Here is a 24,019-nt window from a genome sequence, read left to right as displayed (position 1 = left end):
CTTTATCCAACTACCTGCAAACTCCAGTGCTGGATGCCTCAGGCCAAACAACCAGTAACACAGGAATACAGCACCACCCATCAAAAAAAAAAAAAAATGAAATGACAAAAAAATGTTACAGATGAAAGAGCAAGGCAAAAACCTACAAGACCAAATAAATGAAGACAAAATAGGCAACCTACCTGAAAAAGAATCCAGAGTAATGATAGTAAAGATAATCCAAAATCTCAGAAACAGAATACAGAAAATACAAGAAATGTTTAAGAAGGATCTAGAAGAAGTAAAGTGCAAACAAACAGTGATGAACAACACAATAACTGAAGTTAAAAATACTCTATAAGGAATCAATAGCAGAATAACTGAGGGAGAAGAACAGATAAGTGAGCTGGAAGATAAAATGGTGGAAATAACTGCCAGGGAGCAGAATAAAGAAAAAAGAATGAAAAGAATTGAGGACAGTCTCAGAGAACTCTGGAACAATATTAAATGCACCAATATTCAAATTATAGGGGTCCCAGAAGAAGAAGAGAAAAAGAAAGGTACTGAGAAAATATCTGAAGAGATCATAGTTGAAAACCTCCCTAACATGGGAAAGGAAATAGTCAATCAAGTCCAGGAAGCACAGAACTCCCATACAGGATAAATCCAAGAAGAAACATCCCAAGACATATATTAATCAAACTATCAAAAATTAAATAGAAAGAACAAATATTAAAAGCAGCAAGGGAAAAGCAACAAATAACATACAAGGGAATCCCCATGAGGTTAACAGCTGATCTTTCAGCAGAAACTCTGCAAGCCAGAAGGGAGTGGCAGGACAGATTTAAAGTGATAAAAGGGAAAAGGCTACAACCAAGATTATTCTGCCCAGCAAGGATCTCATTCATATTTGACGGAGAAATTAAAACCTTTACAGACAAGCAAAAGTTAAGAGGATTCAGAATCACCAAACCAGCTTTACAACAAATGCTAAAGGAACTTCTCTAGGCAGGAAACAAGAAAAGGAAAAGACCTACAATAACAAACCCCAAACAATTAAGAAAATGGTAATAGGAACATACATATTGATAATTACCTTAAATGTAAATGGATTATGCTCCGACCAAAAGACGTAGACTGGCTGAATGGATACAAACACAAAACTGGTACATATGCTGTCTACAAGAGACCCACTTCAGCCTTAGGGACACATACAGACTGAAAGTGAGGGGATGGAAAAAGATATTCCATGCAAATGGAAATCAAAAGAAAGCTGGAGTATCAATTCTTATATCAGACAAAAGAGACTTTAAAATAAAGACTATTACAAGAGACAAAGAAGGTCACTGCAGAATGATCAAGGGATCAATCCAAGAAGAAGATATAACAATTGTAAATATTTATGCACCCAACATAGGAGCACCTCAATACATACAGCAAATGCTAACAGCCATAAAAGGGGAAATCAACAGTGACACAATCACAGTAGGGGACTTTAAAACCCCACTTTCACCAATGGACAAATCATCCAAAATGAAAATAAATGAGGAAACACAAGCTTTAAATGACACATTAAACAAGATGGACTTAATTGATGTTTATAGGACATTCCATCCGAAAACAACAGAATACAATTTCTTCTCAAGTGCACATGAAATATTCTCCAGGACAGATTATATCTTGGGTCACAAATCAAGCCTTGTTAAATTTAAGAAGACTGAAATTGTATCAAGTATCTTTTCTGACCACAACGCTATGAGACTAGATAACAATTACAGGAAAAAAACTGTAAAAAATAGAAACACATGGAGGCTAAACAATATATTCTTAAATTACCAAGAGATCACTGAAGAAATCAAAGAGGAAATAAAAAAATACCTAGAAACAAATGACAATGAATACATGACGACCCAAAACCTATAGGATGCAGCAAAAGCAGTTCTAAGAGGAAAGTTTGTAGCAATAAATTCCTACCTCAAGAAACAAGAAACATCTCAAATAAACAACCTAACTTTACACCTAAAGCAATTAGAGAAAGAACAAAAAAACCCCAAAGCTAGCAGATGGAAAGAAATTATAAAGTTCAGATCAGAAATAAATGAAAAATGAAGGAAACAATAGCAAAGATCAAAAAAACTAAAAGCTGGTTCTTGAGAAGATAAACAAAATTGATAAACCCTTAGCCAGACTCATCCAGAAAAAAAGGGAGAAGACTCAAATCAACAGATTTAGAAGTGAAAAAGGAGAAGTAACAGCTGACACTGCAGAAATACAAAGGATCATGAGAGAAAACTACAAGCAACTATATGCCAATAGAATGGACAACCTGAAAGAAATGGACAAATTCATAGAAAAGCACAAACTTATGAGACTGAACCAGGATGAAATACAAAATATACACAGACCAATCGCAAGCACTAAAATTGAAACTGTGATTAAAAATCTTCCAACAAACAAAAGTCCAGCACCAGATGGCTTCACTGGTGAATTCTATCAAACATTTAGAGAAGAGCTAACACTTATCTTTCTCAAACTCTTCCAAAATATAACAGAGGGAAGAACACTCCTAAACTCATTCTACGAGGCCACCATCACCCTGATATCAAAACCAGACAAAGATGTCACAAGGAAAGAAAACAAGGCCAATATCACTGATGAACAGAGATGCAAAAATACTCAACAAAATACTAGAAAATAGAATCCAACAGCACATTAAAAGGATCATACACCATGATCAAGTGGGTTTATCCCAGTAATGCAAGGATTCTTCAATATACACAAATCAGTCATGTGATACACCATATTAACCAATTGAAGGAAAAAAAACATAATGATCATCTCAATAGATGCAGAAAAATCTTTTGACAAAATTCAACATCCATTATAAAAAATCTCCAGAAAGTAGGCACAGAGGGAACCTACCTTAACATAATAAAGGTCATATATGACAAACCCACAGCCAACATCATTCTCAATGGTGAAAAACTGAAACCATCTCCTCTGAGATCAGGAACAAGACAAGGTTGCCCACTCTCACCACTATTATTCAACATAGTTTTGGAAGTTTTAGCCACAGCAATCAGAGAAGAAAAAGAAATAAAAGGAATCCAAATCAGAAAAGAAGTAAAACTGTCACTGTTTGCAGATGACATGATACTATACATAGAGAATCCTAAAGATGCTACCAGAAAACTACTAGAGCTAATCAATGAATTTGGTAAAGTAGCAGGATACAAAATTAATGCACAGAAAATTCTTGCATTCCTATACACTAATGATGAAAAATCTGAAAGACAAATTAAGGAAACACTCTCATTTACCATTGCAACAAAAAGTATGAAATACTCAGGAATAAACCTACCTAAGGAGACAGAAAACCTGCATGCAGAAAACTATAAGACACTGATGAAAGAAATTAACAATGATAGAAACAGATGAAAAGATATACCATGTTCTTGGATTGGAAGAATCAAAATTGTGAATATGACTATACTACCTAAAGCAATGTACAGATTCAGTGCAATCCATATCAAACTACCAATGGCATTTTTCACCGAACTGGAACAAAAAATTTTACAATTTGTTGGAAACACAAAAGACCCCAAATAGCCAAAGCAATCTTGAGAAAGAAAAACGGAGCTGGAGGAATTAGGCTCCCAGACTTCAGACTATACTACAAAGCTACAGTATTCAAGACAGTATGGTACTGGCACAAAAACAGACATACAGATCAATGGAACAGGATAGAAAGCCCAGAGATAAACCCACGCACATATGGCCAACTTATCTTTGATAAAGGAGGCAAGAGTATACAATGGAGAAAATACAGCCTCTTCAATAATTGGTGGGAAAAACTGGACAGCTATAGGTAAAACAATGAAATTAGAACACTTCCTAACACCATACACAAAAATAAACTCAAAATGGCTTAAAGACCTAAATGTAAGGCCAGACACTATAAAACTCTTAGAGGAAAACATAGGCAGAACACTCTATGACATAAATCACAGCAAGATCTTTTTTGACCCACCTCCTAGAGAAATGGAAATAAATGGAAATAAAAACAAAAATAAACACATGGGACCTAAAAGCTTTTGCACAGCAAAGGAAACCATAAACAAGACGAAAAGACAACCCTCAGATTGGGAGAAAATATTTGCCAATGAAGCAATTGACAAAGGATTCATCTCTAAAATTTACATGCAACACGTGCAGGTCAATATCAAAAAAACAAACAACCCAATCCAAAAATGGGCAGAAGACCTAAATAGACATTTCTCCAAAGAAGATATACAGATGGGCAACAAACACATGAAAGGATGGTCAACATCACTAATCATTAGAGTAATGTAAATCAAAAGTACAATGAGGTACCACCTCACACCGTTCTGAAGAAAAGGGAACCCTCTTGCACTGTTGGTGGGAATGTAAATTGATACAGCCACTATGGAGAACAGTATGGAGGTTCCTTAAAAAACTACAAATAGAACTACCATATGACCCAGCAATCCCACTAATGGGCATATACCCTGAGAAAACCATAATTCAAAAAGAGTCATATACCACAATGTTCACTGCAGAACTATTTTCAGTAGCCAGGACATGGAAGCAACCTAAGTGTCCATTGACAAAGGAATGGATAAAGGAGATGTGGCACATATATACAATGGAATATTATTCAGCCATCAAAAGAAACAAAACTGAGTTATTTGTAGTGAAGTGGATGGACTTAGAGTCTGTCATACAGAGTGAAGTAAGTCAGAAAGAGAAAAACAAATGCCGTATGCTAACACACATATATGGAATGTAAAAAAAAAAAGGTTCTAATGAACCTAGGGGCAGGACAGGAATAAAGATGCAGACATAGAGAATGGACTTGAGAACACGGGGAGGGGGAAAGGTAAGCTGGGACGAAGTGAGAGAGTGGCATGGACATATATACACTACCAAATGTAAAACAGATAGCTAGCGGGAAGCAGCTGCATAGCACAGGGAGATCAGCTCAGTGCTTTGTGACCACCTAGAGGGATGGGATAGGGTGGGGGGGAGGGAGACGCAAGAGGGAGGGGATATAGGGTTATATGTACGCATACAGCTGATTCACTTTGTTAAAAAAAAAAGAAAAAAATAATCAAACAAAATCTAAAAATATAGGGTGCAGAATTTAAATCTGTGAACATTTCAGGTGTTCAACTACAGTTTTAGAAAGCTTTATTTTTTTTTTGAAGTTTTCAACTTTATTTTATTTTTTTAACATCTTTATTGGAGTATAATTGCTTTACAATGGTGTGTTAGTTTCTGCTTTATAACAAAGTGAATCAGTTATACATATATATATATGTCTCCATATCTCTTCCCTCTTGCATCTCCCTCCCTCCCACACACTCTCCCTCTCCTACCCCTCTAGGTGGTCACAAAGCACGGAGCTGAGCTCCCTGTGCTATGCGGCTGCTTCCCACTAGCTATCTATTTTATGTTTGGTAGTGTATGTATGTCCATGCCACTCTCTCACTTTGTTCCAGCTTACCCTTCCCCCTCCCCGTATCCTCCAGTCCATTCCCTAGTAGGTCTGCATCTTTATTCCCATCTTGCCCCTAGGTTCTTCATGACCATTTTTTTTTTTAGATTCCATATATATGTGTTAGCATATGGTATTTGATTTTCTCTTTCTGACTTACTTTACTCTGTATGACAGACTCTAGGTCCATCCACCTCACTACAAATAGCTCAATTTCGAGAAAGCCCTATTTTTGAAGAGATTTTTCTTGTTAAAATGACCTTGGGGCTTCCCTGGTGGCGCAGCGGTTGGGAGTCCGCCTGCCGAGGCAGGGGATGCGGGTTCGTGCCCCGGTCCGGGAGGATCCCACGTGCCGCGGAGCGGCTGGGCCCGTGGGCCATGGGCGCTGTGCCTGCGCGTCTGGAGCCTGTGCTCCGTGGCGGGAGAGGCCACAGCGGTGAGAGGCCCGCGTACCGCAAAAAAAAAAAAAAAAAAAAAAAAATGACCTTGTATTACATAAAAATGAAAATAGAAAATACAGTTTTTTCAAAAAATAACTGTGAATTTTATTCAAGAAGCATAGTGTCTGGATGGATAGGAATAATTAAAATGGATAAAGAAGATTCTAACAGTTTCCCTGAAAAAAAGATATGGGCAGAAATGAGTAATAGGTACACATTCCATTCTGGGGATAGAATGAGTTATAGCAGAAGAGACTGTATGAAAATTGCATTTGTGATGTGGGAGAAAAGGATTAATATAGAGAAATATTACAGATGAAAAGACAGAAATCACAGAGACATAGTGAAGGCGAACAATGTTATTTCTAGATAAAGAGAATGGTCATTGGAGACAGAATGAAAAAACCTAACGAAAATTCAATAAATATATAGGAGGAATACACAAGCAGGTGATTGCTGACAGACTACTTTCTGCCTGAATCCAAATTAGTTTTAAGGTTATCAAAGACCAACTGAGGGTCTAAACAATAGAGTCAAAGGAAAGAAACAAAATCTAGAAAAAGCTGGTAGGTAGTCTAGTGAAATAATATTTTATTGTCTATGGATGTACTTTTATTTTCTATTCAATTGCTTTTTTTCTGTTAAACTGGTTTCCAGTTTCCAATGATTCCTGGAAACTTCTATTTCAGGATGGAGGATCGAGCATAGTTTTCTTCTCTCCGAATGCATAAAAATGATATTATTGAATAAAAATAAGACTAGATATATCACACCAAAGAGAACGAGAGGAAAGTCAGAATTGGTTTAATCACATAAAATATAGAAGGCAGAAGAAAATGGTTGACAGACAAAACAGAGAAAAGTCTAAAATAAATGATGATTAGAACTGCATGGAGAAGGAAGCTAAGTGCTAAGAGGCACAAAGTTCAGGGTCATCATACACAGGACAGGAGGTGGGTAGTTAGGTGGGGCAGCAGGGGAGGCCATGGACGCCTGTCTCAGGAAGCTCCTTGCTCCCTTATTCATAGTCCCCTAGAGCCGGGATGGCCTGGAATTTCCACGGGCTTGAAGGATGCACATAACTTTTTTTTTTTCCTTTTGCAAACATAGCTTATTAAGGTGATTGGAAATAATATGATTCTGTAGGCAATGCTGACTTTTTAAATGTTTTCTTTTTCCAGCTTTATTGAGATATAAAAGGCATACAACATTGTGTAAGTTCAAGATGTACGTGTTGATTTGATACACTTGCATACTGCAATAAGATGATGACTTTAGCATTAGCTAACACCTCCATCGTCACATAATTACTGTTTCTTTTTTGCGGTGAGAACTTTTAAGTCTATAATACAGTACTGTTAACTGTAATCTCAAGGCTATACATTAGATTCCCAGAATTTATTCAACTTCTCTTTGCAAAAAAAAAAAAAAGTGACTGGGGAAAACAGGGTTCCTGCCAGTACCTCAAAATGAAAGTCATCACTATTCTGGCATTTGGAGAACCCCAGACCAAAGCCTCACCACTCAACACTCACCTAAAGCAAAGCTGTGCCCAGGGCAGTACCACCTCTGTCAGATTTCCTTTCCCAGAGAGAGAAACAGCAGAAAACTGTCTCTCTCCATACACAGCAGACAAAACATGTATCAGCACCCAGGCAAATCAACTCAGCCCTTCCTCAACGACAAAGCATTTCCATCACATGCAAGAAAACTAATGGCTTAAAGAGAGTGAACAAGATGAATAAACATAATTATTCCTGCAGGAAAAAAAGAGAAATTATTGGGCAGAAAAGAAAAACAGAAGAGGTAGAATGCAAGAATGGAGGCATCCAATTAGCAGTCTAGTTAGTGCAAAGAACTTTCATAGCACCTTCTTTGTAAAAGGCCTGGAAAGCCATCAAAGAGATTAAACAGATGCTCACTGGAAGTAACCAATTTTCCTTTTGGAGTGTTTGCCTCAAAGAAGTAGAATTGTGCCGAAGGTCTGTTGAGGCTATTCATCACTAATATTTTTGGACAATTTAATTTTTACCCAATTCAGGTACACTATTTTTACTATTATCATAAAACAACAAACAGATAAAAATACAAAATAACACCCGCTTAGCAATGTGCAACACAACCTTCCTGTAGTTTGTGTGACTTATGCCTGGTACTGCAGTGTTTTCTCTCAAACAAATAGGAGTTTTAAAAGGTGTACTTATTTTAGAGAAATGATACAAAATAGTACAAATAAATATCATAATTTTGTTTAAATAAAAATGTCTACATCTAGAGTTTTTCAAACTTAGCAGTATATAAAAGAGCAAATACAAAGTTACATTTTAATAAAGTCATTTTATAGTTTTTTAATAATTGTTCTTCTCTATGATCTGGAAGGTAAATTTTGTTTTAATGTAAATGTACTTGTGAAAACAATCACAAATTTAAAATCAGTATTCCAGAGATAAATTTTATAATAATGTGTTTGAGACTGAAATAATTATCAATAATATTATCATTAAATGTTGGTAATTTGAAAGGTGAAAATGCTGTCACATTATTATTATAATTTGCACTTCATTGATTGTTAATTAGGTTGAATATTCTTATTTATTTTCTGCAAATTATCTGAGAATGTCTCTACTAAGATTTTTTGTTTTCCTCGTATGAAATTTATAAATTCCTGAAAAGTCAAACATACAAGTTTTTCTCAATAATTATATATTTTAAAAACATTTTCCTATTGTCTGATCAGTTACCTAGGTATTTTCCAGGTTTTTTTTTTTTTTTTCTCATTAAGATTTTAATCCATGTCCAGTGGTCAGGACTCCATGCTTCCACTGCAGGGACATGGGTTCCATCCCTGGTCGGGGAACTAAGGCCCCGCATGCCGCACGGCGCAGCAAAAAAAAAAAAATTTTTTTTAATCCATGAAGAAGTGAATACTAAATCATTTAAGTTATTGTAATATATTGTCACATCTGTTTGGCAAATTTCTGTTCCTATTCTTTTTTTTAAAATATATAGTTAATTTTGCTCATTTATTTTTTTCAAAAAAACTTAGACTAGTGGAATATCACATTATTGATAGACATTTCCCTAAAGTCTCACAGTATTAATTCCTGTTTTTTGACAAATTGGAAGGGAAAGCAGATATAATACCCACTTTAAATTTGTTCATTTGATTCAGTAGGCACATTTTTTAAAAGAGAAAGAAAACAGACAAGGGAATAGAGGGGAAGGTGGTAGGGTGACGATCGAAATAGGTGAAGGAGATTAAAAGGTATGAACTTCCAGCTGTAAAATAAATAAGTCAATGGTGATGTAATGTACAGCATAGGGAGTATAGTCAACAATGTTGTAACAACTTTGTATGGTGACAGATGGTACCTAAACTCATTGCGATCATCATCTCATAATGTATAAAAATATCAAATCATGAGGTTGTACACAAACTAATGTAATGTTGTATGGTCCAAAGAAGACTAATTGTGAGAGCTATTAACATGAGAATATATTTCTTCTTTCAAGACATATCTTTGACCAATATAGTGCTTGGAGGATTATTGGAAATAAGCTTTAGAATTTGGGGGTAAATCAATTTGAAAATTTATCTTGTTTAATCATCTGTCATACAGAGTGAAGTAAGTCAGAAAGAGAAAAACAAATACCGTATGCTAACACATATATATGGAATCTAAAAAAAAAAAAAAAAGGTTCTGACAAACCCAGAGGCAGGACAGGAATAAAGACGCAGATGTAGAGAATGGACTTGAGGACATGAGGAGGGGGAAAGGTAAGCTGGGATGAAGTGAGAGAGTGGCATGGACATATACACACTACCAAATGTAAAATACATAGCTAGTGGGAAGCAGCTGCATAGCACAGGGAGATCAGCTCGGTGCTTTGTGACCACCTAGAGGGCTGGGATAGGGAGGGTGGGAGGGAGGGAGACGCAAGAGGGAGGAGATATGGGGATATATGTATATGTATAGCTGATTAACTCTGTTACAGAGCAGAAACTAGCACACCATTGTAAAGCAATCATACTCCAATAAAGATGTTAAAAAATAATAAAAAATAAAACACATGTCATATATTGTAGTAAGCAAAACAATTACCTTTAAAATTGGGCCTGATTCTTGCATCATACCCCGACGTCCTTCCCATTAATTTATCCAGAAAGTCAGAAGGTGACATTGGGGCACTTCGAGACCTTGCACTATCTGTTTCCTTTGTTGCAACCAAACTGCAAATGAGAAAAAATAATACAGATTTTACCCAAAGAAAAAGTCTTCCTAACAGTTGTTACCTAGAAATATAAAATAAAAATGCTAAGCAAAAAAAAAGAACTTTATTTACATTCAATAAAACAAAAAAATACAGTTTGGGGCTTTCCTGGTGGCGCAGTGGTTGAGAGTCTGCCTGCCGATGCAGGGGACACGGGTTCGTGCTCCGGTCTGGGAAGATCCCACATGCTGCGGAACGGCTGGGCCCGTGAGCCATGGCCGCTGAGCCTGCGCGTCCGGAGCCTGTGCTCCGCAACGGAAGAGGCCACAACAGTGAGAGGCCCGCATACCACACAAAAAAAAAAAACACTTTGAAAACAATAAAACAAAAAAAAGGTTTACATACTGTATAGTGAATATTATCATAGTGACAGATAGGTATTTATAGATTTACAGTCAGAATTTATAATTTTTCACATGTATTCAGTAGTGACAATATTTAAGTCTGGAAACAAAGCCACTCCAAATTATTAGGATTTCAAAATTTGTATTTATCCAAATTTGATTTCTGATTGCAATTTTTAGCTAAAATTATCCTAAGTTGTTAAGACATAAGAAAATATGAAAGTTCAGCTGTGAAATACAATTCTTACTGCTTTTATAGAGGAAAAGAACATCACCTTTCAAGTTCTGAGAATTGTTCTCAACGGTAATAAAACTCCGGTCCTATAGATTAAACATCAATGTTCTTTTCTTCAATTAGAGTAAGTGCTTCCTATATTAGTAACATACTCAGTTAAATTCATTCTGCTTTCACTTGGTGTCATTCATATACAGTACATTCTGTTCAGACCTAAAATTTGTGCATGGAGTTTGAGAAATTACCATAAATGTGGTCTGTGCAGTCGGCTATTATGGGATGAGAACCTGTGTCCAGGAAAGTTATAGGGTTATTGTATTTTTTTCATTCAAACATTTTCCTTTTTCTGCAGCTGCTCATCCTAGAAGCCCACAAATGACTGAACCCCCGACCAGCTCCTCATTTACCTAGGTTGGTCCCCAGAAGCTCTAGGCCTACTTGCTAATATCAAATGATTCTTTTTATCCACAGAGTTTGCTCAGAAAAGTGAAGCAGGCTTTCTGAACACATATCTGTTTGAAATATTTATATTCAACCTGATGTTACTTCCTGGTGATTGTCAGTCATCACATCCTCCCAGCTCTGTCACTCAACTTAGAGCATCGCCAAACCCTGAATCTTTGTGGTCACTCTCAGCAGTATCAAGTTATTAAATTCCTCCTGCCAGAATGTTTAATAAGAAGGGAAAATAAACCTTAGAGCCATCACCATTAAATCGTCTACCACACACATATATTCAGTAATTCATAATCACAACGGTAAAATCCAATATCAATGGTAATGTGAGAACAATATTTCTGAAAGTATAGTATCACAGCTAACAGCACCTATTAACTCTTGCCCTGTTCTAGAGGATATATCTAGTTCTGGACATTCTAAATCACTTATCTTCTCAATAACTTTCATTCTGTCTTTCTTGCTTTCTCTCTAAACAGAAGCTTCTTCTCTCCCTATTCTTCTGGTTCCATATTGCTTTGTAAGCCTTTATCTCTGATTAAAGGAAACTCTACTCAATATTCTGTAATAACCTAAACGGGAAATAATTTGAAAAAGAATAGATATATGTATACGCATAACTGAATTACTTTGCTGTACACCTGGAACTAACACAACATTGTAAATCAACTATACTCCAGTATAAAAAGAAAATTTCTTAAAAGGAAAAAACTCAGGTTAGGGGGAGGCAGTAAGAAGAAATCTAAGTTGCATTTAGAGTGGATTTTTTGGGGGGCGGGTTGTTTTATTTTAAGATTTTTTTTTTGATGTGGACCATTTTAAAAGTCTTTATTCAATTTGTTACAGCGTTGCTTCTGTTTTATGTTTTGGTTTTTTGGCCCTGAGGCTTGTGGGATCTTAGCTCCCGGACCAGGGATCAAACCCGCATCCCCTGCATTGGAAGAAGTCTTAACCACTGGACTGCCAGGGAAGTCCCTAGAATGGATTTTGGTTAAGAAACTTTATTATGAAGTCCATTTTTTTTTGTCTATACCTCGTCTTTCAACATATTTATAGCAAGTTACTAAGTTGTTAGCAAATGACTCGTGATAGTACTTTTGAAGGAAGCATCTTTGGATATTTTAGAAGTCTTTTATTTATGAAAATCTCAAAACAATCTCTGCATGAATTTGCCTGGCTCCCACACTTGGCTTGTCTTTTCTACGCTGTACCAAGTACTGAATTTACTATTAACTTTCTTGGAAACTCTAAGTGGGCTCATACACATTCCCATCAATGAATACATTTTTCACTTAAGAATCTTATAATTCTTATTTTTATAATGACTTGTCACTTGAAAGTTCAGAGACTTCAATTTCTGAGAGACTGGCAGAAGCCTATTTTTTTTAAGCATTAAAGTCAAATATCAAAATCCATCAAAAAGATAAGTCCCTGCCCCTCCCCTTCTATCCCCTCCCCTCCTCTTTAATGAGACAAGTAAAATATGTCCACTTTTGGAGGGCAGAAATAACTACTAAATAGAGATGTTGTAAAGATGGATTTAATATAATTGTCCATACTTATTTCACTCTGCTGAATGCACCTTAAAATTGAGAGAAAATATGAAAGCTGTAGCTAGGAAACGTAATATGGGTTTGAGATGAGTCTTGGCATGAGGGCCACAAATCTCTGTGCATCTATTTTCATGAGTTGATTTGCACAGAAGCACAGTGACTTATGGGGAATAAATCAGTGCCCAGACTCTTGAGGCAGAGAAGGTTTGGGGTATAAGGGGGAAAGACAGTTGACTATGTATTCTCTAGCTTTATAAACCAGTCCTATGGGGTTACAACTCTTAGTGAAAAAAAAATTGTCACAGTTACTATTATTTGGAACTTTCTGAGCTGCAGACATAAGCAATTGATATTTCAAGCCCACAGTTTGAAAAATAAAACCCAGAATTGAAGAGATGAGCATTCTTTCCAATTCTTTATGGCTTTAGTCTCTTTATGGGAGAACTAAAGAGAAACTGAAACATCTGAGAATACGTGATGCTTTGAGCATTTCACGCTAAAGCATCCCGCCTCAGAAGAGGATGAAGTGTTTGCCATGATGACACAGGCAGTGAAGCAGGCTTTAACTTGATAGTTTGATATTAATTATTTTAAAAAGAGGCCAAAGTGGAAGAGTATAAAAGGACTATTCTAGAATACCCTTGGAGGCTCAGAGAAATAACTCAAAATTAAAAGGGTACTGAGATCTTGATTCTTCCCACTGTGAGCAATGTGCCAGTGAAATATGATTATCATTTCAAAGTGATCTCATTTCTCTCTGCAGTTTGATGAGGCCTGGGTTATTTTAAATTCACCTAACAATAAAAATGGTAGTTGCTTCCTGATCTCTCAGGCACAGGATTCTTGTATATATACGGTATCATTTTATTCTCATAACAACTTTTCTAGTTAGATATTATTACCTATGTATTACAGATGAAGACACTAAGGTAAAGAGGTTTTTTCCCAGGCCACTCAGATATTAAATTTATAAGCCAATATTTTATTTTTATATCTTATTTATTCTATTTTTTAAATTAATTAATTAATTAATTTTTGGCTGCGTTGGGTCTTCGTTGCTGCGCGCGGGCTTTCTCTAGCTGCAGCGAGCAGGGGCTACTCTTCGTTGTGGTGCGTGGTCTTCTCATTGTGGTGGCTTCCCTTGTTGTGGAGCATGGGCTCTAGGCACATGGGCTTCAGTAGTAGTGGCACGCGGATTCAGTAGTTGTGGCGTACGGGCTCTAGAGCACAGGCTCAGTAGTTGTGGCGCACGGGCTTATTTGCTCCACGGCATGTGGCATCTTCCCGGACCAGGGCTAGAACCCGTGTCGCCTGCATTGGCAGGTGGATTCTTAATCACTACACCACCAGGGAAATCCCTATAAGCCAATATTTTAAATCAAATTAAACTTTCCACTGAAAACACTAGACAAGGTTAAAAAGAAAACAAAACTGTGCATCGGAGAGCTAAAAACACAGTGAAAAGTCACATGGCTAAGATCTAAGACAAGGAAACTTACAGAACTGAGTTTCCCTTAAGGATGGCAATAAACTTCAGAGTACCAGCTGAGTGGTTAACAATCTGTGTACAAGTTTTGAAAGCTTTATGGATTTTAGGGGGACAAAAAGGCGTGAACTCCTATGAGTTGGTCTGAGTTCGCAAAGAATTACAGCTGCTGAGTAAGAATGAATCAGAAATACACAAGTCTTAGCAGGAAGCTAAGCGTAGCTTGGAATTGTCTCAGTTTCTGAAACTGGAATAAAATAATCACAGATTGCTAGCAACCTAGCTGTCTGATAAAAGCAAACATACATCAAACTCCTGCTATTCCCACACAAGCTTGTTCCTCTTCCATTCTTTTCAAACTTGGTTAATGGTAAAAAAAAAAAATCTTTACATTTCTCAGGTGGAAAATCTTTGATAACTCTTGACTCCTCTTGTATTCCACATATCATATCCTTCCAGTTGGTCCTACCTTATAATTTTATCCATAATCCAACCACATCTCACCATATCCTCTTCAGCTCCTCTGGTACAACCTACCGCTAGGCATTACCTTTGGAATACTCATTGGTCTTCTATTCATTTAATTAAATTCTACTTATCTTTGTGATCTTGGTTTAAGCATCATTTCCTCAGGAAGCCTTACCTATTCCATCTCACTTTGCAAAATCCTGTTACAATATTTATCAAATTTGTATCTCATTAACAGCACTTGTTACAATTGTAATTGTATTTTTAATAAGATTAATCCATCAATGTCTATCTCTGACTTTATAGGATCTTCTATTTAAGCAAAACTCATGACTGTTGCATGTGTTTTAATAGCCCCAGAAGTAATCCAGAGCATCCACAGTAAATAACTGGATAAATATTTTTGAAATGAATTAACTAAATATAGTGATGGAGAGGTCAAACATTATACACCAGAGAGTGTCCAACATTTTCATCTTTCTGTCCTCCTGCCCAAGTTAGGAGTGATGCTTATGAATAATCAGGGAAGAAACCTAGAGCAAATATTTAGACACAGGGAAAAATCAGGATATAGAAATCTGAAAGAGAACATTAAAGCAAAGCTATATGTCTGAAGATCGTCATTTAATGGTGGAACTGGAGAGTTGTCGATTAAAATGTGATGGGTGCTTTTTTAACCAGACCTGATTGCAGTGGTGTCTACATTCAGTGCTTACATAAATTAGGACTTAGTAGGTGATAAGTTACATACTGTTTGCGTGTTTGTATATGAAGGGTTAATATAGGGTTATAGGTGAGGGATAGGAGGTGGAGGGCTAGGATAGGTGGAGAAGGAGGACTCCAGTAAAGGTAGATGACAGGGATAGATAGTGTAGTCATCTGAGGTTTCTTAACTCTCATCTTTATACAAGTTTGTTCGTTTCATCTACAAAATTTATTTTTATCATAAAGTCACTCATTTTTCCTAAATGCTTTCAAAATGCTGTGCTCAAAACTCATGCTAATTGTTATAACTTCTACTATAACTTCTATGGAAACTGTCTATTCTCATGGGTAATAGTTTACTTCTTTATAGTTTTGACATCAGCTTATTTCAACTGAAAAATCTAAAAGGCCATAACACAGCTAATTAACTCACTGATTTGTAGCTTCTTAATGACTTATTTTAAAGAAAACTAAGCATTTCAGAAACATTGAAAATTACTTAGAATAGACTCAATAGTTCCTATTATGTGTCCAGTGCCCAAGATAATTAAATGAAAATCATCATAGTAGAATGGTTGAAGCTCCACATGGACAGCCAGGAGGCTTACATTTTGTTCTAGTTTTGTCATTAACTAGTTGTTTCACGTTGGGCAAGCCAGATATTCTTTAACCAGTATAAAAATGGAGATTTAAAAGTGGCACACATTTTTCACAGAAAATTGCAGTAAAACAAACAACATATTCTACACATATGTTTCAAAAAATGTCAAATTCTTATGCCAATGTTTGGATTTTGCCTTTGATAACATGACTCTTTTGGTCAGGGATATTTTTAATTGAAATAAAGAGAAATTCACTCAAGCTAATTAATGTAAAAGGACCCTAAATGGTATAACGGTATATCATGAAAACCAAGTGTAGAAAATACCAACAAACTCAGGAAATACTGAGCACCATAAAGAAAAAATCTGATGGACCCATCCTAGCTTATGAATTCAATTCATGGTTGAAGGCACCTTAGTAAGAGAAGTTCAAAGTCATATTGCAAATGTATAATTATAGGGGCCCTAACTGATACACTTGTTTACCACTCTTCCTTAAATAACTTCTTATTCAGGACATTTAGTTTTCAGAAATCAACTACTGAATGAATACTTAAAGCAATTCTGGTTTTATATTGTCTTTAGTTTAATAGTTTTATTTCAGTTCTGGTATTCTAGCAAGATTTTAAATAATCAAAAGAAGTCTATCAATTTGTGTAAAGTCAGTGAACACTCATAGGAGGAGGGGCTGCTGAAATAGTAGTCCAGAATTTCAGGCAGAAAAAGACTGAATAGACATACAAGAGAAAATATCTTAGAACCTGTGTTGTCATGGGAAGGACAGAGACTAAAGGAATGTTAGTGTGTCTGGAATAGAGACAGAAAGTGTCAACATAAAAACAAATGAGGCTGGAGATGGCTGTAGGTACCCAATCATGCAGTGCCTCATGGATCACATTTTGGACTTTTGTCTTTACAGCTCCCATTTGGAAACAATTCCTGCGGTCCAAGTGAGAGCTGAGGATAGTGTGAGTAATTTTGATCGTAGTGGAGTTGGAGAGAGTAGAATAATCTAAGAGATATATATATCACTGATAAAATCCACAAAGTTTAGTGATGGTTTGGTACTGGTTGGGAATGAGGAAAATGTTTCAAGTGTGATTGCAATGATTTTAAAAATGCTTATTTAAATTTTTGACACACCTCCCTTCAAAGGGTGGAGCCTAATTTTCCTCCTCTTGGATGTTGTCTACACAAAGTGAATTCTTGATGACATGAATTCTGTAGTTTGATCATAAAATGCATTGCTACTTCCACCCAGCTCTCTTTTGGGTCATTCACTCTTCCCTCAGCCACTCAAGTAGCTACATGGAAGAAAGCGAGAGCTTCTACCAATAAGATTCACGAAGTTGCCAGTCATTCGACTGAGCCAACTTGAAATCAGATTCTCTTCACCAGTCAAGCCTTCACGTGGCTGCAACCATGGCTGACATCTTGACAGTAACCTGATGAAAGATTCTGAGCTAGAACATCTACTTAAGCTGTTCCTGAATTTCTGACCCATGCAATGAACATTCATTGTTGTTTTAGCACACTAAATTTCAGGATAATGTGTTATGCAGCAGTAGTTAAGTGATATCGACACAGCTTTCTGGCTAGAGCAACTGTATGGATGGAAATATCATTCACTGCTATAGGACAGGGGGAAAAGGGGGACCAGCTTTGAGAGTTATGATAATGCATTCAATTTTGGACCTGTTGAATTAAAGCATGGTTTTAAAACATCTAAGAGACACATATCCAATATCATAGGTTATCTATATTGAAAAACAAAAATTTGCAATGATATTTTACTGGATGGTTTCTTTGAAAACTTTTAGTAAGTATGCTGGCACCTAAGGGCCATCCCACTTGCCACCCCTTCTGCCTAAACCAATCTCCTCTAGATCCCACTGTATGGCTCCCTCGTCACCTTCAAGTCTTCACTCAAAAGGTCTCCTTGAAAATGTGGTCCCTTCTGCATATACACACTGCTAAATATAAAACAGATAACTAATAAGGACTGACTGTATAGCACAGGGAACTCTACTCAATACACTGTAATGACCTATATGGGAAGAGAATCTAAAAAAGAATGGATATATGTATATGTACAACTGACTTCCTTTGATATAGAACAGAAACTAACACAACATTGTAAATCAACTATACTCCAATAAAAATTAATTAAAAAAAAGAAAATGTCTTCCCTTCTCACAGTTTCTCTCTTCCCTGTTTCTGCTTTACTTTTCTCCATAAAACATATTATTAGATAAAATACTATTCATTCACTTATTTATTTTTATATTTTCCTCTACTGGAAGATAACTTCATAAGAGCAGGGATTTTTGCTTATTTACTTTTTTTTTTTTTTTTTGCGGTATGCGGGCCTCTCACTGTTGTGGCCTCTCCCATTGCGGAGCACAGGCTCCGGACGCACAGGCTCAGCGGCCATGGCTCACGGGCCCAGCCGCTCCGCGGCATGTGGGATCTTCCCAGACCGGGGCATGAACCCATGTCCCCTGCATCGGCAGGCGGACTCTCAACCACTGCGCCACCAGGGAAGCCCTGTTTATTTACTATTATACCCCCAAATCCTGGAACACTCATTGAGATATTATATAAATATACTGAGACATTATATAAAATCACTGAGATATTATATAAATATTTTTGGAATAGAGGAGTAAAAATAGTACTTGAAATATATGATGAGATGGATAAACAACGTATTTTTTTAAACCAGGAAGATTTGGAACTGAGTAAACTTCAATAGATCATATAATTTATTATTGTTATTTTCATGGAAGTTAGGTCTTCAAGAGAGTAGTCCAAGTAAAGATATGTTTCCCCAGTGATGTTACCTGACAAAGTCAGTGATTCAAATCTTGCAACTTTAGTGTAGCTCCAGAGAACAATAAAACCACCCTTTATTTGATTTAGAATATCACTGTCTCTTTGGGCACATAGAGTCTTTGTCTGGATGCCACTTCATATTTTCTCTTAGAGAAAAAGATGTCTTCCTTGAAAAGGTCAGGTGCAAACTATAGCAAAGACTTCTGAAGTTTATAGTTCATGTTCTTATTCCATTTAAACATTTAAATCATTTATTTTAATCTGAGAAGTTCAAAGATGTTAATCAAGCATTTACAATAATTAGGTTTAAAATTGTAAACTTAAATCTGTAGCTTCATACACATACATCATTACACTGATAGCTGTATGAATAAGCATTTCCTTAAAAGTATGTTTAATTCCCCAAAACAACAACAAAAGCAAGTTTTTAAAAATCTAAGAATAAACCAAACAAAAAATTTCAAAATTCCTATGGAGGAGTAAAATGAGCAGATTGCCAAGATAAGACAAAGAAGAGTGTTTGTTCTTCTATATGTTATTTAATAGCTAACATATATATGTATGTATATATATGCATAGATATATGTGTGCACATATATTATTTATATGTGTATCCATATACCTGAATATATACACATTTATACAGATTTATATACTCATGTATATAGATACACATATACATACAAATCACATATTTCTGTGCTCATTTAGTTATATGTACATGCTAAAAAACAGTTACTTGAAGACACTAGATGCAGTAGGTAAAAATACCAATCAAGTCTCTGTGGGCAAGGAATGTACAATATGGTAGAAGAAACGGACAGTAAAAAACAAACACATAAGTAATCAAGATAACTAGAGATTGTTCTATGTTCTCAGGAGAAAATAGCCTGGATGATGAAAAAAAATAAATGAGAGAGTCCATGTTGGATGGGATGGTTGGTGAAGACTTTCTAAGGAATTGAAATGTGAGCTGAGTGGGAGCAGAGGGAAGGACATCCTAGGCAGAGGGAACAGCTACTTCAGACTAGCGGTGCTGGGTCAACCAACAATCTGTTGGCAAAAATAATATAAACTTGATCTATTTCATAGCCTGAATATAAACGAATTTCAGATGATTAAAACTCTAAATATAAATATGTAAATAATTAAATGATATATTTTAAAATAGTTCAAGAGCAAGCATGTGTATTTATTTCCTCTTTCTTGCAACGTTCATTAAAATAATATCCAATAACAAAAGAGGTATAAACTTTAATTAAAAGACAACAGGAAGGAGATGTCAGCAAATTAGAGATTCTTACAAGTTCTGGAAGATGAGAAGAGAGGACAGAATAGAAAGACAAGATGGAGAGAGAGCCATGGAGGAGAATTTTCAGAAATGGATAAAAACACATATTTTCAAAGTGAATGAGCCCACTGAGTTCTAATAGAGAATTATGTCTAGAGCTATTATTGCAAAATTGCCAAACATTAAGATTTAAGAGACGATCCTGAAGGATTTTGAAAGAAAAAGGAATACACAAAAGAATGAGACCAGACTGGTTTTAGGCAAATGGGCATTTATGCATGCTACAAGACAACAAGAAAAAGCCGTCAGAGTTCTCGGTGAAAATGGTTTTTCTTCCATATTTCCAATCCAGTGGACCAGCCAATCTATGAATCAAAGGAGAAGTTATTAAGCAGTCCCAAATTCAAGTAATGGAACAGTCTACCTGCATAAATGCTTTCTTGGGAAAATCATGGAGAATATACTGTAGCAAAATGAGGAAGTAAACCAAGCAGTAGAATCCTGGAAGGAGCTGATACAACTTAGAAAGTAATAATGGGATTTCCTCAGATGAGATCTATGCAAAAAGGCTCAGAAAACAAACATTTTGTTTTGATCAGAAGAAGAGAGAAATATAGTAAGGCCATTTTGCTGTCAGGGGCCGTGAAACTTAGAGTATATTGCATAGACAAAATGGTAGGATTAAGAATGTGAGGGGGAAAAAAGTGAGTCTGGAGAAGCATTTAATGTAAGTAAAGATAAAATAAGACAATTAGAAAATTGAAAGAAAACAAAATGTAAAACAATAATAATATAAGAATATTATTCAGATGTATGGAAAAGACCTTCAGAATAAGAAAAACACACAGACATTTAAAAATGGTTGCTCTTAGGAAGGACAGCTAAGTACAGGGAAGATGGGATTGAGAAGGGCTAAGGACAATGTTAAAGCTCTATACCATTTGTTTATTTAATCCATAGGCAAAGTATACTTTGAAAAAAGATTGCAGTAAAGGATTAAAAATATAAAAGAATGTGTTTAAAACTTGTCATAGACAAGGCAAGACAAAAAGGAAAGGCTGATTTACTTAGTACCCACACTTACTCTTTTTCTTTGTTAGATATTGAAAATGTACAACATGACAAGCATTGTTGTGGGGGCTTGAATTCAGCAACAAATGAAACAGACCAAAATCCTTTATCTTCATGAACTTACATTCTAGCAAAATGGAACATAGTTAGCAAGAACTGAAACAAATTAGTAAATTATGTACTATTTTGAAAGAAAGAATTCAGAGCAAAGCAAAAGATAATCAGAAGTTATAGGATGTGAGGGTTAGCATTATTTTAAGTAGAGTAGTTAGGGTAAGCTTCACTGAGAAAGGGATGCTTCATCCAGGTGTGGAAGGAGGTCAGGGAGTTGGCCACCTGAGTACCTGAGGAAAGAGTATTTATTCCAGGCAGAGAGAGCGACCAGTGCAAAGGTCTAAGCCAGGAGCATGCTTGATGTATTCACAGAACCAGAAGGGACTAGAACCGAGTCAGCAGGGGGGGATAATAGTGAGAAATCAGATCAAAGGATTAAGTGGAACAACAAATCATGTGTGGGCATGAGTCTTTATAACGAATTTGCTTTTAGTTTGAATGAAATGGAAGTTTTTAAGGCATTGAGTAGATCCATGGAGTGGCTTGCCTTTCATTTGTAAAGAATCACCATGACTGATCTGTTAAATCCAGACTAAGGTGGGGCTGGGGTGGCTGGCAGAGACCAGTTAGATTACTGTCATAGTCCAGGTGATGATTGCTCAGACTGAGTTGCCACCTTGAAGGTGATGGGAACTGGTCATATTTTGGATATATTTTAAAGCTTGAGACAAGATGATTTCTTGACTGATTAGAGTAAAAAAGAGAGTGTTCAAGGAGAAGTACATGCTTTTTGGCCTAAGTAACTGGAAGGATAGATTTGATTAACCAAAATGGGGAAAACTGTGAGAGGAGTAGGTTTGGGGCAAAAATCTGGAGACTGGTTTCAGGCGTGTGCAGTTTGAGATGTCCATTTGATGTTCTAGATGCTGAGTATGCAGATAGTTCTATGGGTCTGAGGAATGACATCCTTTTTTTAAATTGTTTAAGGCACAAATTTGGAAAGTACTATAGACATATACATGGTATTTAAAGACTTGAGACTGGAGGAGGCCACCAGGGAGTAAGTACAGATAGAAAGGAAAAGAGAGGGAGGAGGAGAAAACAGCAAAGCAGACTGGGAAGAGTAGCCAGTGAAGTAGGAGGAAACCCAGTAGAGTGTCGTGTCCTGGAAACCAGTTAGAATAAGTACATCAAGGAGGAGGGAGTGATTAACTGCTAAAGGCTGTGGACTGGTTGGTTAAGATGAGAACTGAGAATTAGCCATTTCATTTTGCCAGGTGGATGACAGTTATGACCCTGACAAGTGCAGTTTTAGGGAACTGGTGAAAGTGAAAGCCTAATTAGAATGGGTTCAAGAGAGAATTAGAAAGAAATTGTGGCTGTGAGCATAGCTCTAATGTGCAGATCTTTGAAATAATGCATCAATATTAAAAACTTATGCACAACAAGAAGCACCATAACAAACTGAACAAGCAAATTAAATAGTAGATAGCTAACAAACATTAACACCTGAATTGTATAAAGGACTCCAACTAATCATTTAGAAACATGGTAATCCACTGGAAGAATGGGCAAAGGATATGAATAAGCAATTCATAGAAAAAGAAATAGAAATGTACATTTAGTATAAGATATTTTGCTCAAACTCAGTTGTAATCAAGAAATGCTCATTTAAATAGAGACTAGATAACCATTACAATTGTCAAAATTTTAAAGTTTAGTAATGTCAAGAATTGATGAATATACGGATAAAAGGTACCTCTAAATGCAATTTATACACTGAAGGGCGGCATATATAGCCATTTTAAGGGGGTATTTTATGGTCTATATTTAAATTATTAAGACATCTTCCTTAAGTCCCAGCACTATTTGATGTACAATTGTTGGTATTAATAAAAATAGAAAATTACCTACATAGCTATCAATGTGTTTTTTTTAATCTCTGATATGATCCTACTTTAGATTTGTACAGCAGTAAACAAAATAAGGTTATTCTACGTGTTCTGAAGTAGAAAGTAAAGAAATACCATTGAGTGAAACAAATAGCAAGTACAAAATAATACTTTTAGTGTACTCTTGGGATGCCAGGGGCTTCAAAACCAGCATCCTTTCCTCAGCTCCCTAAAGTATGAAACAATTTGAGAAATTTTTTCAAGAGGGTAAAGGATTTGGGATCATGACATCATCTTATAACTGATTTTATAAAGCTGATTTGAGGGAAAGCACCCGATATCTGAGGACACATTGGCTTCCTAATGTTGAATTGAAAACACAATCATGTGTTACCTAAGTAATTATAAATAAGTAAAATTAATTCACATAAATACTTTGAAATTGATTTTAATTAAGTACCTATAATGATTAAATTCAAAATTATAAATACAGATTTGGGGGTTTTAAACATCAATTGTTATAGCAGTTGCATACATAAGCTTTTCAAAAAGTGCTAGTTACATTCTGAATCCCGATAGCAACATTCAATGGGAAATATGTTATCAATATCACCTTTTCTTTGTCAAATCAGTGAAATAGCACTTGATTTCTTCAAGCCAATCATGAACTATAAAATGTTTCTCATAAATATTGTTGACCCTCTCTTCCTTCTAGGAATGGATATTCTTTCTTTTTCTCTCTGACTTATCCAAAAAAGACTTCCTCCTTTAGCCTGATTCTAGACCATAATGTCTACAGACGATCTTCTGAAACCCTC

At 36.0% G+C, this 24,019-nt stretch overlaps 1 protein-coding gene across 2 annotated transcripts in view; it reads right to left on the bottom strand.

Annotated features, from left to right (window-relative positions):
• The window catches only part of GLRA3 (glycine receptor alpha 3), a gene marked incomplete at both ends in the record, with an annotated part of 162,464 nt that overhangs the window by 120,435 nt on the left and 18,010 nt on the right, over positions 1–24,019 (bottom strand). For both annotated transcript variants that reach the window (XM_082621169.1, XM_082621168.1), the window contains one exon: positions 10,041–10,168. In XM_082621169.1, the coding sequence (XP_082477295.1) occupies positions 10,041–10,168 (128 nt within the window). The remainder of the gene's footprint in view (positions 1–10,040; positions 10,169–24,019) is intronic.

Source organism: Mesoplodon mirus (assembly GCF_964341445.2).
Source record: "Mesoplodon mirus genome assembly, chromosome: 1".
Lineage (NCBI taxonomy): Eukaryota > Metazoa > Chordata > Mammalia > Artiodactyla > Ziphiidae > Mesoplodon > Mesoplodon mirus.
Note: the sequence above shows the minus strand (reverse complement) of the source record. Positions and strands in the feature narration are given on the sequence as shown.